This window comes from Bombus terrestris, chromosome 6 (assembly GCF_910591885.1).
Source record: "Bombus terrestris chromosome 6, iyBomTerr1.2, whole genome shotgun sequence".
In the NCBI taxonomy this organism is placed as follows: Eukaryota; Metazoa; Arthropoda; class Insecta; order Hymenoptera; family Apidae; genus Bombus; species Bombus terrestris.
Window position 1 is genome coordinate 281,620 of NC_063274.1, and position 15,046 is coordinate 296,665.

The 15,046-nt window shown below is 32.3% G+C and overlaps 2 protein-coding genes across 4 annotated transcripts; both read left to right on the forward strand.

Moving 5' to 3' along the window:
- Positions 1–20: 20 nt before the first annotated feature.
- Positions 21–5,490, forward strand: LOC100649432 (DET1 homolog). The gene is made up of 8 exons (XM_048406677.1): positions 21–1,680; positions 1,784–1,921; positions 1,995–2,139; positions 2,227–2,335; positions 2,428–2,620; positions 2,712–2,995; positions 4,065–4,271; positions 4,498–5,490. Exons 1-8 carry the CDS (start codon positions 1,273–1,275, stop codon positions 4,679–4,681), a joined length of 1,668 nt encoding a protein of 555 aa, XP_048262634.1. The 5' UTR covers positions 21–1,272; the 3' UTR covers positions 4,682–5,490.
- A 596-nt stretch (positions 5,491–6,086) lies between these two features.
- On the forward strand, positions 6,087–13,456 carry LOC100642788. 3 transcript variants are annotated; one of them, XM_048406666.1, is made up of 3 exons: positions 6,087–7,762; positions 8,171–9,324; positions 9,465–13,456. In XM_048406666.1, the coding sequence occupies exons 2-3, from the start codon at positions 8,434–8,436 to the stop codon at positions 11,412–11,414; spliced, it is 2,841 nt and encodes a 946-aa protein (XP_048262623.1). In that variant the 5' UTR covers positions 6,087–7,762; positions 8,171–8,433; the 3' UTR covers positions 11,415–13,456. The 3 variants fall into 3 exon arrangements, with proteins under 3 accessions (XP_048262623.1, XP_048262624.1, XP_020723635.1); XM_048406667.1 differs by having other exon boundaries at positions 6,087–7,758; XM_020867976.2 differs by having other exon boundaries at positions 7,749–7,885.
- The last annotated feature ends 1,590 nt before the right edge of the window (positions 13,457–15,046 follow it).

Genomic DNA, 15,046 nt, shown 5'->3' on the forward strand with positions numbered 1-15,046 from the left:
ACAATTCAGGTAATAATTATCTGCAATATCAATATACATATAAACATTTCTTCAATTTGCCATATTACGTAATATACGTGTAATAAATTATAGTGTTGCTGTTCTTATAGATCAATGAAATTTGATTTGTTTTCACAGTATATATAATAAAATATAAAGAGTACATTAATTCTTTATGTTTTCTGTTTTTAAATATGAAAAGTGGAGGATTGATGAAAAATTGTAATTGGGAAAAAAGATAATGTATTCAATTTACACAACTAAATATTATCTAATTGCAAAAGATTGTAAACAAACTTGAAAATAAATAAATGGTTTTTGTTTAAAAAAATCTAACTGTTACAGATATTTAACAGATAACATAAACTATATATATAAATATAGAATAACAAGTATAATAGCGATAGTAGTAGTATCGACAAATAGTATTAATAGGACTGTCTTATTTGAGAAATATTCTGCATGCAATTAAATGTACATATAGGAGTCGTATAGATATTTTTAGTAAGCAGTATTCAAAATTAAGAATTCTGGTAGGTTATTTTTAAAAATATTGAACAATTTTCATCTACATTCCTTATTTTTATACGAACGATCCTAAATGTTAGAAGATTTATTGCCTATATTATTAATAAATTTATACCAATTCATATATGTATAGGTCGATCAGTATGTGTTTCACATACGCGCATGCGTGTATGCGATATATATACGATGCGCTATGCATAGATGAGTATAGTATCTTTGTAATAATAAAGTAATTCTTATAAAGTGATGTAAAATAATGATGTGATAATTATAAATATAACAATAAAAACAGAAAGAATGAACAAGTTGATATCTTAAAAGTTATGAAATCAGGATATGGTTACACAAGTTGTACAGTAAGAAAATAGGTGCAAAAAGAAATAGATAGACTTTGATGCAAAATCTATTCAAACTGACATAGCAGATCGTTTCGCATAGAAGAATGGGGAGAAAATCATGTTGATTTAAAGTCATATCGGTTATTTATATATTGAGTAAAATATGTTAATAACATTAATAATCTTACAAATATAAGATTATCTTCTGTTTTTAATATAAAATCAACCTTAAAACTTTCATCCTTACAAACTTAAATGAAATATGGAACATAACCAAGAGAATAGGGTTTGATCTATTTTTCTATAAAGAAAAAAGTAGGAGGCACGTTTATGTTGTTCGGTTTACACTTACGTGTACATCAAGTGAAATGAATAATCTGTTACATGTTCGTAATATTCGCAAGGGATGGCTGAAAAGGAGGCAAAGATTGAATACGTGACAGAACCTTGCCCTATTAAACCTCGTAAAATAGGTCCACAGAACATAGTATTACGCCTGAAACGTCGGGAAACATTTGGTTGTTCTTATCCAGGAACACACGTACACTGTGCTAGACAGTTTTATCAAAACGTATTTCCAAATTTCACTGTTATGAATGTGGAGAAACCTCCATGTTTCCTTAGGAAATTTAGTCCTGATGGTCGTTATTTAATAGCATTTAGCGCAGACCAAACTTCTATAGAGGTTTATGAATATCGTGGTGCATCTGCGGCTGCTGATTTATTAGCAAATTGTGAAGGCGAATATATTGGTCATAAGAACGACGAATGTAGTTTCCAAATTAGAAGGAACATTTTTAGTCGATTTTTTAAGGTGTATTGTATTACTTTTAACCTTTTAATATCACTGCTTCATTTATTAATGATCAATTTTTATCAACTAAAATAAATAACAGGATTTATTATAATATTTATAGGTTAAATGGATTGTTAATGTGGTTCAAAGTAATGAACAATTGAACAGAGAATGCAGTTTATTTACAGATGATGGGCGGTATGTAATTGTTGGTTCAGCTGCACATATTCCGGATGAATTGAGACCACATTTTTATCAGGTAAAGATGTTATCATATGGCTATTAATTCTTAAATTATTAAGGATTGATAATATTAAATTTTATTCTTTAAGATTTATTCTAACAATGAAGCGCTGACTCCAAATCCTAGATCACCTCTTGAAGATTATAGCTTACACCTTGTCGATTTACACGGAGGGAAATTGTGTGATACTAGACATTTTAAAGTAGATAAAATATATTTGTCTCATAATCAAGGCAAGCAGTCTTAATTAAATATTGCTCATTAATAACGTGTCTATTTCATTTATTCAGATCAATCAACAAACATTTTTATTTATGTAGGCCTCTATCTTTATAAAGATATATTGGCAGTACTGTCTGTACAACATCAAACCATTCATATATTTCAAATTCTCGATGGGATGTTTATCAATGTTAGAACAATAGGAAGGTACCACTTCTATAAAATGACAATTTTTTTGTTTTGAATTTATTCTAGTAACTATTGTTGCATTATCAATAACTGACTTTGGTTGGGAACAGGTTTTGTTTAGAGGATGATGCATATTTGGTCAGAAGTGCGTGTCCAGGAGTGAACTGTCGTCCGTTTAGAGATGTCACAATAAACTGTCTTAAACATAAATTATTGGTTTATTTGTACAAAAGGGCGGCATATATTAGCGATACAACAAAGGATCCGTACGAGCTGAGACGTTTTTATCAGTATTTTGACCAAGTATTGTATAAAATTTGAATACGTTTATTATAAAAATCTTAAGCATAATGGTGCTTTGAATATATGTTATTATAATAAATTAATGTTTCAGTTAAACTCATTACGAATGTGGAAAATGCAGTTATTAGATACAAATCATGTTCTTGTAAGATTCGCAAGTGAAGAAGTGGCGACGCTTCAAGCAAACGAACCTAATGTACAACCTGCACTTCTGGTAGTTTATGATATGGTCACTGCTAAAATAATAGCTGCATATGATAACACATCAACACAATTATTAACACAATTTGAAAACTTCAGCGATTTCTTCAGGAATGCTAGAATGAGTGGTGATTGTCAGTATATGTGTTCTCCATCTAACAATATATATGCAAGGTATAATATTCACGAGAGTACAGTGTAATTATACAGGATATCCCAGTATTGTGAAACAAGATTAAATGTGTGTGCGTGCGTGCGTGCGTGCGTGTGCGCGCGCGTGTGTGTGTGCGTGTGTGTGTACACATAGATTTTTCATCATTTTCGAAATATGGAAATATTTTATTTTGGACGTCAATGTTCAATTCTTGCTGTTCGAACGCCCAAAGAACTGAACATTCCGTTTCGCATACACATATACTCTAGTCATATAATTTAGGGATTTACTCAACGTAATTATCGATCAAATATAGCAATGTTTCAAAGTACGATATTCAAGGTGTTCCACATAATGTGACAACTCTCGGCAATTGGCGTCACTCGTGCGAGTTAACACCAGAACACTGGCACTTTGATGCTTAAAGCAACAAACGGTGTGCCATTATTTTGATACGTGAAAAGTGAAATTTTTATAATTTTTATTTCATTACAATGTAAGAATCGTTAATGATTTGGCGAGATTTTTCTGATTTCAATTAACCTGACCAAAGTCGAACTTCACTTTTAGGATTAGAACTACCGGAATTTTTAATGAGGAGAATTTGAGGATTCATTATGCTAAAAATGATAAAAATATAAACCTATCTGCGCAAATATGAAGAAACAGAAGAGATAACTCAATCTTCACTTAGATATTCCTTTGGGAAGCGCTATTATATTTTCAAATGTTCAAATAACTATCTTCTCATCTATTCCTATTTAACTATCGATAATTCTTTAAATAATTCGATTTATGACTTATTTATGGATTTATATTTATGTATATCATATTATATTAATTAGAAAAATGTCGCCGGATTATTAACACTTTTTATGTTGTGAGAAAAAAAGGGAGTTATATAAATTTCATTTTTTACAGATAGTAACGTATCGTTTTCATTCTTATTGCCTGTCCTTTTGGATGTCGTATCCAGCGTGACCAAGTTCGAGCAATTACTGATAAGGAAATGCGCCAGTGGTGTGCAAAAACACAACACAGTTTCCAAAAATATTTTAAAAGTAGTATTAATCCATAATTTTATTACAGATTGTTACAACAGAGATTTAAACAAACAATAATAAGTGCCAGATACGGTGGTGTTACAGAAGCTACGAAAAGATTACTTGCTCAATTGCCTATATGCGCTCAATCCTACTCTAGTTCTCCGTACCTTGACTTATCCCTATTTTGTTACGATGACAAATGGGTATCTATGATGGAGCGTCCCAAAGCTTGCGGCGAACATCCTATACGGTATAGTTTCCATTTGACTTTTGATATTTCTGGGAATTACTTGCTAAATCTATGAAATGTATAAATTTCATATGAAAAATTGCCAAGGGTTATTAAAATTACTTCCACGTATATATATATATATATATATATATATATATATGTTAAAATTGTTCTTTTTGTAATGATAATTGATACTTAAACGAAATTATTTAATGCTATTAATGCTATTACATTATTTTTAAAGGTTTTACGCTCGTGATTCTGGTCTTTTAAAATTTCGAATGTATGCGGGAATGTTAGGTCGTACAACACCTACAGCTGCGAGACGACTAGTTGCATTTACCTTCCATCCAACAGATCCATTTGCTATTTCTGTTCAACGAACAAACGCAGAATACATCGTCAGTTTTCATGTTAGGCACGTTTAACTTTTCATCGAAGTATTTCAACGTATTACATTTTTCCGATGAATACGATCTCATTGTACAGTTTCAATAATAATCTTAACTTTTCCAAACTGAAGAATTATTAAAAAAAAAAAGTTGATGTAAATAATTTTATTACGAAAATACGATTAATTGGATTTTGTACTTCGTTGATACTTCTCTTACTCTTCATTAACAGTAGAGCTTCGTATAATCTTGGATATGACGTTCTATGTTCTATAATCCTCAGTATAATAAATATACGTTATACAGGGTGGTTGGTAACTGGTGGTACGAGCGGAAAGGGGGTGATTCTACGCGAAAACAAAGCCTCAAACGAAAAATTTGTATTCTATATTTTCGACTTCTTTTTTCGCGTAGAATCACCCCCTCTCCGCTTGTACCACCAGTTATCAAACACCTTGTATAACTTTCACGAGTTACGCATACGTTATATGAAACTGTTGCCAGCTATTCTTCTATTAATGAAGCAATTTCAAATGATCAAGGTATTAGGTAATCCCATAAGTTCGTGCCGTTTTTCGAGCGGTTATATATGTTAAGATTGTTTACATACCTTTCAGTTTCATGAAAAAATGTAATCCCCCTCTCGTTGTACAACTTCTTCCCATTTTTCTGGTAGGGCCATTATTCCGTCTCGATAAAAGTTCCCTTGTTTTTCTTTAAAATATGAAATGTATACGACAAAAGTCGGCACGAACTTATGGGATGACCAAATATTAAGCCATTTGGAAATATGTAACTTAGTGTTATAATGTTTTATTATATACTGACCAACTATTAAATTTAAATGTCAAAATCTTTTTATTACACGAACTTTAAAAATTTAAAAGTACCGTACATGTAAATACATATAATAAAAGTATATACACTATAACGAATAAGTTAAAGTCTTTATCATGTGCCCAAGTGTTTAATTGTATCATAATATTTTCCTTTCCTCTCTGTTATAATCTAATATAAGAGGTAAAACTTCATATTCTTCGAAATTTAATATTTTTAGAAATTGCTGTACCGTTTAGAATGCAATCAACTATTCAATGCGTATTTGAGTTAATAGGGTCAAATATATTTTATATTTTCATGGATATAATTTCACATTCAAATTTGAAGTCTTTTTATTCGAATAAAATTACCTACAAAATTGAGAGCGTACACTTTAGCCGACTATTGACATGTGACTGCATACTTGAGCGTTATTATTACAAATTTATTATACAAGCATACTTGAACAGTGGCAGTGTACATGCTTGAATTATGTCATCGGCAGACGAGGTGAAGGCTATATATACGTATAAACAAAACAGTTTCACCTGTTATCATGCCGAAAACGGGAAGCCAAAAATAATTATATTCATAATTTACAAACGAATTTTAACACTGTACTGCCCAAATACAATCAGCCGCTATATCGTTAAATACAGCAGCTTTCGGTTCGTTTTTATAGCTTCATATCTACGTCACGGAGTACAAAAAAAATGTCCTATTATGCCCTATTATCGAGTTCGATTGGTATTAACAAAATATGTTGGTCTGCCGACATCCGCTACCACGATCCTCTGGCAAACTATAAACAAATTGACTTTTTACAGCCAGCTAGTTACGTCATTATCGAGTAGAAGGTCGTAATGGAGCACAGATTAAAATTTATGATGCCCACTTTACTTTGGTAAATTTATTTAATGCATATATATATCTGATACGATCGAATTGCAGTGGTACGCGTTCTTCGATTCGCCAAATCTGATATGGTGAAAACGTTCTTTTATATCGTAAAGATATCATACCCAAGTATCCTTTCTTTTTCTCTGTTAGTATCACATTCACAATTACACATATTACCATATAAATTCTTTAAATAAATATTTTCGTATAGACAATTTTAATATCTGATACGATCGAATTGCTGTGGTACGCGTTCTTCGATTCGCCAAATCTGATATGGTGAAAACGTTCTTTTATATCGTAAAGATACCATACCCAAGTATCGTTTCTTTTTCTCTGTTAGTATCACATTCACAATTACACATATTACCATATAAATTCTTTAAATAAATATTTTCGTATAGACAATTTTAATATCTGATACGATCGAATTGTTGTGATACGCGTTCTTCGATTCGCCAAATTTGATATGGTGAAAACGTTCTTTTATATCGTAAAGATACCATACCCAAGTATCCTTTCTTTTTCTCTGTTAGTATCACATTCACAATTACACATATTACCATATAAATTCTTTAAATAAATATTTTCGTATAGACAATTTTAATATCTGATACGATCGAATTGCAGTGGTACGCGTTCTTCGATTCGCCAAATCTGATATGGTGAAAACGTGCTTTTATATCGTAAAGATACCATACCCAAGTATCGTTTCTTTTTCTCTGTTAGTATCACATTCACAATTACACATATTACCATATAAATTCTTTAAATAAATATTTTCGTATAGACAATTTTAATATCTGATACGATCGAATTGCAGTGGTACGCGTTCTTCGATTCGCCAAATCTGATATGGTGAAAACGTGCTTTTATATCGTAAAGATACCATACCCAAGTATCCTTTCTTTTTCTCTGTTAGTATCACATTCACAATTATACATATTACCATATAAATTCTTTAAATAAATATTTTCGTATAGACAATTTTAATATCTGATACTGCTTGATATAATGTGACGTATCTAATGTAAAATAAATAGGAAGTAGAGTAGAGCAATTAATGGGAAATATACAGCGCCATCTATTCTGTACGCTATACTATGATGCTGTACCGATTCTAAAGGGACGTATTGAAATGCTTGAAGAAGACATGCGAAGCCATGCTGGATTTTGTATAAAGTGGAGTGCTTGATAGTTATACTTGATATCTTTTATATGCATATTTGTAATCGAATAAATAGAATTTTGGATTTTCGCGTATACATAGTTCAATACAGAAAGAAGAGGAAGATGTGGTAAAGGAAGAATCGATTTTCGATAATTTGTGATCTTTCTGTGCGAAGACGGCCAGTTTATATTACTTTGACCCCAAACACGTAACTTAAAACTCTGTAGGTAATTTCTGTAAAGTTGGTACTCGTTTTGTAATTATGATATATGTAATTAATACACGATGCATTTGTATTGATGCATTGTATATATTATAATTGAAAATTATATTCTGAAGGTTATTTGCACGTACGTATTGTATTGTATTGTATTATTACGTATGTATGTATGTGCGTCGATCGGAACACAAGTTACATATGCATATACCATATTCTAAGATGACGGAGAAATATATAAGGATCTAATTTCAATTAATTTTGAGCTTAAACTTTAGAAATTAACTGGAATTCAAAAGAATTACTATGCAAAATATCGTACGAATAGAACAATATTGCTTTTAAAATGTTAATAATATATAGCATTTCAAAATTTATGTTGCATCTTAAATATCTAACTTTTTGTGTTTTGTTGCAGTGTCATAGAATGGAGATTATCTGTATTTTGAGAGAAAATCGTGCTTGGACAAATCATTCATAATCAAATGGTAAAAACGTGCCGTGAAATAATTTAAATATCGATTTAATATTGATATTTCCTAGTAGTTATTACTATTTGTCTACACGTATGTAGAAATAGAAATTTATAACCATATGGGGTTGTGAATGAAAGAACTTTTCTCTCTATATATTTACATGCTAATCTTTATGTTTAAAACATATCGAATGTAATAACGTTTGATGATTGTACGGAAAAATACGGCAAAAATGAATATTGATAAGACTAAAGAGAATTACGAGATGGATCAGAAATGCTTTATAGCATGGAGCCCTCTAGAAAAGAACGATTTCTCATTTAAACATAGATATATAACATGTAGTAGATCGGTTCCACATAAAAGCAAACGTCTTGCTAAGTACAGGCTGAGTCGATCCTTGAATTTTGATGCAAGTGTCTGTAACTCCAATTCGGAAAACAGCTCTTTCGAGGAAGACAAACATTTATCTAGATCTGCTAAGATAATGAGAGCTTTAAATTTCAATAGTAGTCCTTCCTATTATGGAAAAACAAAAATCAAAAAGTCATTAAATTTTAATTTAACTCCTAGTCCAAAAAGTTTTAGGCACGCGAAGAAAGGTATACGAAAATCTTTGAGCCTGAACTTTAATTCTCCTCTGTCTGTTCCTAATAAATATTTGAGTCTCAATGACAATCCTAGCGACTCGGCAAATAGTAGTTTATTATTTTCATCTTCTGATTCGATCGACGAAAACCAAAATGAGACACCATTGCAACAAAGTACAAAGGAACATGAAATGCTGCATTACTCTACACCTAATGCGAAGTACACTAGAAAATCGTCGTGTCATTCAGCAAGTTTTACGCCATTACTACGTAGCCGATTGAAGGAAACCATCGACAACATTGTTTATGTCGCTGCGACACCCAATTCGCAGTCACTAAAACGTGTCAAAGGCAGAACAAAATATACAAACAATATTACCATGAATACTTCGAGGAACCTTCTTCATGAATTTCATGATAAAGACGACAGTAGATCGTGCACACCTAAAAATCTAATTTGTATAATTCCAGAAAGTATGAGCGCTATCAAAAGAAGTCACAAGAAGGTAAGGAAAGGGAACTCGAGTATATCTTTCTCTTAGTTAATAGCTTTTGTCTCTTAAGAATTAAAAATAAATAGTTATACTGTTTATGTATTAACTCGAAGTTATCGTTAATTTGTACGTAATTGTAATATTATACACAGGAAAGATCGTCAAGGCGCAGCGATGGCTATACAACGCAATTTACAGATAGTTTTGTAAAAAACGAGAGCGTACTTCAAGATAGATTTAGTCGATATAGTAAACAGATTGATCCGATATTTCAAGATTCTAGATCGGATATAGAGCAATGTGCTAATAGGAGTTCTAACGAATTGATATTAAGCCACTCCGAAGACGATATGTCAGATACAGGTTCACTTTTTGACTACACAGAAGAACAGAAGCATATTTTCGAGGAATCTAAAAAAGTGTCTGAGTGGAAGTCGAATTATACTAGCGTTATACCCAAAATAGATAAATTCGATGGTAAAGTAAAATTGGAGGAGAATGTGGACTGTTTTTCGAGAGCTGACACTTCTAATCGTAGCGATATTGATGCGAGTAATTCGTGTAATGAAAATATCGATTTAGCTAACGGTGGTAGATCGGTAACACCGGAGCCAGTGAAAGAAACTGTATCAGAATCGCAGAAGTCCGTTACTCCTGAGAATCGCATCGACATTTTACAAACGATCGGTAAAGATTCCATAAAAAAGTCTCATAAAAAGATTAAAGATAATAATAAAAGGAGATTGTTCAGTCCAAAAGTTTTACAAGATAACGTCGAAGCTACGGAAAAACAAGAGAATGCAAAATGTTCGGAAAACATTGAACAGTATGAAAGTACAGAAGAAAATAAAATATCCGTAGAGGCGAATAATCCTGATGTGTCAAGAGACGAGCGATCATCTACTCCTGACAAGGTGAGTTCTAGCAGACTTTTATTGTCGCAATTTAGTTCTGTCAAAAAGTCCCATAAAAAGGACAAGCATAACAAAATATTATGTGGATTTTTAAAACGACAAGAATACTTCAATAAAGATATGGATTTAGTAACAAATAACAAATACGAACAACGAACATTTAACGATGAAATGTCCGAATGTAAAAACAGCATTGAAGATTTTCGTTCGGATTTAGATGTTGTTAGAAATATTGAGGATTCTACGTCATTGGTGGTGGCATCTGCCAGCTTAAGTTCTTCTTTGGATAAATTATCTCCAAGCAAAAGGAAGAAGGCACAGAATATATCGCCGGATCGTGAGAAAAATGTGTCATATGATTTCGAATTACAAGAATTGGATACATCGAAAGAAGAATTTAAAATTTTTACGCCTCTTAAAAGGAAAAGATCGTTATTTGCATTTACAGTTGCTAAGGAATATACGCATTTTTACGATTTAGCATCTGAAAAAAATGAGCGCCCGGACGACACTGTGGCGAGCATTAGCTTTTCACGGTGTTTAACACCTGTACTAAATTTTCCGAATAGTTGCGTAAAGTCAGAAAAAGACGATATAATAACAAAGTCGGATGACAATGCTGACAATGGAAATGTAGAGGAGGTATACGATTCGAATTGCGATTCGAACGATGTAACGGGCAGGTTGACTCCAAGAAATATGTCAACTACTGAATTGTATCCTAATCTGGATTCCATTAAGAAATCCCACAAAAAGAATAAACGTGGGAACAGCTCACGAAAAAGTTTCAATGCAATGAAAAATAACCATTCCATAGATGAGAAACACGAGACATCGATAGAAAGTGTTGCGAATGAAATGTATAATCCATTAGAATCTTCAAATGATTGCGTTATCGCGGATGATGCGATAAATAAAGCGATTTACGACAAATCTGATGATAATCAGAATTGTCCGAGCACCAGCGCGGGAAATATATCACCGACCATGACACCACCGAATTATTTAAAGACGAAAGCTTATATGAAGCTGTTACAGGAAACTTCTATCAAACGATCACATAAAAAGAATCGAAATAAAAGGAAACAAGAATTGGTAGTCGATACGAACGAGTTATCGGACGATGGATCGATATTTGGCGATGAGGAAAAGTCATGTTTTATCGAAGATAGATCCAAGCATGATTAATAATAATCGAGTCGATGAAACGATTCTATACGATACGTTATTAAAAGTGTACTCTACTGGTAAGTGCAGCTGTAACGATTCATGCTTACGATCGGTACATAACGTGTACGTCGAAACCAGTTTATAAACATTTTGTACAAGAAGCGATTGAGAACCTTGCAGGATTATTTTTGTAACTAGAAAGTGTACATTTAACTAAATCTTAAAACTTTATTCGGTTAATTCGATCATTATCTGTAATATGATTTTTGTCTTTCGTTCTATAAAATTTCTAGCGTGTAACATCGTACGAGCTGTATCGCGTACATCATCTATATAGATATATGTAATTAGTTTACGATTAACGCTCTATGCATGTATGTAGACCGAGGATAACGATATAGTGACTAGTTTTCGTACGACATTTATGTCAACGAAATCTTTAGAGATACATTTATTAGAAGCGTTCGCGTTGTATCGTGGAATCGAACGCGTACAGTGTGTGTATCAGGAAAGCGTCAACCTATGATAATACTATACAGCCGTGTTACACGTTTCAATATTATCATGCGAATTGAAATTGAATTATTATTTATATCGATTCTATGACTTTTTGTTTTCGAAATTTTACTTGTTTTTATATGATTATCCGTTCTAATATATCCTTCATTATTACACATATGTATTTCTCGGACATGTTGTTAATAACGATATATGTATATGTAAAGTAATACAGGATAGAAATAAGTAGGATCTCCTTCCTATCCTTGTTAGTTGTTTCTCTAATATCTGCAACATTAGTCTTTTATTTTCGTCGAATCATTTGTTCGATTCATCGTTTCGGATAAGTATAATATAGTATCTTGTAAAACGTAACATTCGATATTGACAATGCACGATATCAGTAATTGTTATAATATTTGCTTATGTCAAGGGTGCAAGACGATTTATTAATTAAGCTAAGTACGACAGCTGTTATAACGACATCTCGAAATTAACATTAACACTAGTATATACATGTTTCTTTCCTTTTCTCTGTTCCTTCTCTTTCTTTTGAATTTGTCATTCTTATATTTTCTGTCCTCGTTCATGCTCTCCTTCCTTCCCCATTTTAACAATCTTACTAATTTTAAATACATCTTATTAACTGGTACTACTAGGTAATAGTAACGAAAATTAAATAAAACCGATAAATAATAATAATAATAATAAATAGTAAAATAACGAGGGGTAAACTTGAAAGATATTCATCTTTGTGGCAATATGCGCGTGCATTATGATACTGTGTATAGTACATATATGATGGCGATACAACGTAGAAATGAACATTGTGCATTAAGTTCGAGTTTCTCGCTTGTATTCTCCCCTATAATGTCTTCCTTTTCGAACGTGTACACGCGACGTGAGAACGAGATATAAGATAGCATTAACTATACTCAACGAGTAAATCTTCGAGTATAAATTAATATACGTGATTTGTACATGATAAAAGAACTGTAAAGGACGACGTTTAGCCTACTTAAGTACGAATTTTATTTGCGTATGCACAAATTTGATACAAGATTTCTTCCAATCGGTATCAGCCGTTTTAATGAAAAAGCAACCGTTATCGTACAAAGTTTATGGAACTTGTAGCTTATTCCTTGAATTCTATTTCTATGAGATTCGAAGTAAATATCGATAAACGCCGCCTGCATATAGCGTATAATTTCGAACTTTTGAATATTATATACGCGCGAGTAATGTAACTGACTTTTGGATTATAGAGAAATAATAAACGACTGAATTGTTTACTGTTCGAACATCTTTGCGACGATAATCGTAAGTTATACCTATTTTCCATTAAATTTTAATGGCAATTTATATAAATACGTAAGTTATGTTTATCTGCGCTTGGCATCTCAATGTTGAGTTATTTGATCATAAGGTGACTTCGATGTAATATCTTAGATCAAGATTTTTTATAATCTCGCATTTCAAATGAATTGTTTGAATATCACGTTGAAATTGAATGCAAAATAAATAAAGCAAAGAGTAATAACAATAAAATCTATAGTAAGTAATATCGGTATTTTTCCTTTCTTTCTTCACCTCACAAAATCGATCAGCAATTGCCGTTGCAAGATTAATTTGTTTCTAGTTGAAATCTTAATCTGTCTGCTGGGAAATTTTTAAGAAAAGTTTTAAAAGTTTCACCTTCGTTTACCACAGTTCACATCTATCTTGTAACATCGTTCGTCATTTTTCCCATTGTATTATTATCACGATTTTCTTATCGTTCTAAGATGAAAATTCGTTGCACCATTAACGTTGTTGATATTTTCATTCGACACAATTATGTTAGAAATTTCAACAAAGTTAAAGTTAACCATCTATAGTTAATAAATTAAAGTATTTAAAATAAAATTTTTTATGTTTACTGTGTATTTGATGTTGCATTATTTTTCTATTGTACTTTATATTATTTAACGCGTCTGGTTGATAGATACTTTATTTTCCTTTCTGGATGACAAATAACATTTCATTAAAACGATGAAAATAATTTCTTTCGCGATTTCTCGATCGAACGATAACCCGTACTTATATGATTATGGCAAATCTGTTTTGACCATTTTCTAAAAATCATAATGTTACAGAGGCTGTGAATCGGACGTGTACCGCTTGAGAATGCACGAAATCTCGAGAGCCCGTTTCTCGATCTCGATCTCGATCTCAATTCAATGCTAACGCATACGCTGCTGCAACGGACGTAGAATTATAGGCAGAATTGGCTGTAGTGGTATCGGCAGTGTTTACCGAATATCTCGAAGATCAGGGGTTCGCTCAATTTCGCGATCAATGCGTCGAATACGAATCGATAACGAAGGAAGGATCGACGGATAAGGAGGAATCGTTGGATAATCGCTGATAATGAAAAGAATCGCGCTGTAATTCGTAAATGAGTTATGTACTGACAATGAAACGCACCAACTAACTTAACTAACAATAAGAGTCAAGCTCGCGCGTGAGTGCCAATCGGACGTTCCTTGTACATTATACGTATGTGACATAGGTGACATAGGTTAGCCGAAGGTGATGATTTTTGCCGATGCGATGAGAAGCGATCTTCTCATTATAAGAGAATCATACTTAACGATTTAAAGATTTGTATCGTAAGTCGACGCCTTCGACAATTTATCGCAATAATCATTTTTATAATTTTTGTATTTTTTGATTTAGAAGCGTGTTAGCGCCACTTTGAAAATTAAATGCCAGTTTATGAGAAAAATGTTATACCGATCAATTAGAATGACCACCCATTCCAAAGGGGAGAAAGAACCGACGTATATATAAGATTTCAATTTGTAATAATTACAGATTATCCGGTAGGGTTTCGTCTATTTGAACCAGTGGTGCGACGACTACTTACGTCCTTGCTGCTTATGATTTTTTGTTCGTGTAATATTTAGAGTAGTTCGTGTTCGGATAAACGAGTTCGAGAAGTTGAATGACCAAAAGTTTACTTAATCGAGTACGAAAGGGATTAAAGAACGAGTATGAAACGGTAAAGCTTTGTTCGATCAAACGGACTGTGTACGACGATTACGATCGTCGTACGGTTATAAATGGTAGAGCGCGTAGGAAACACTCCGATTTTTCACGAGATCGGTGTT

Bases quoted from the DNA above. Each gene is read 5' to 3' on its own strand.
- LOC100649432 (XM_048406677.1), top strand. From the start codon at position 1,273: ATGGCTGAAAAGGAGGCAAAGATTGAATACGTGACAGAACCTTGCCCT. The intron at 2,336-2,427 runs GTACCACTTCTA...GGTTGGGAACAG, and splicing joins AATGTTAGAACAATAGGAAG to GTTTTGTTTAGAGGATGATG. The intron at 4,272-4,497 runs GTATAGTTTCCA...TTATTTTTAAAG, and splicing joins TGCGGCGAACATCCTATACG to GTTTTACGCTCGTGATTCTG.
- LOC100642788 (XM_048406666.1), top strand. From the start codon at position 8,434: ATGATTGTACGGAAAAATACGGCAAAAATGAATATTGATAAGACTAAA. The intron at 9,325-9,464 runs GTAAGGAAAGGG...TATTATACACAG, and splicing joins TCAAAAGAAGTCACAAGAAG to GAAAGATCGTCAAGGCGCAG.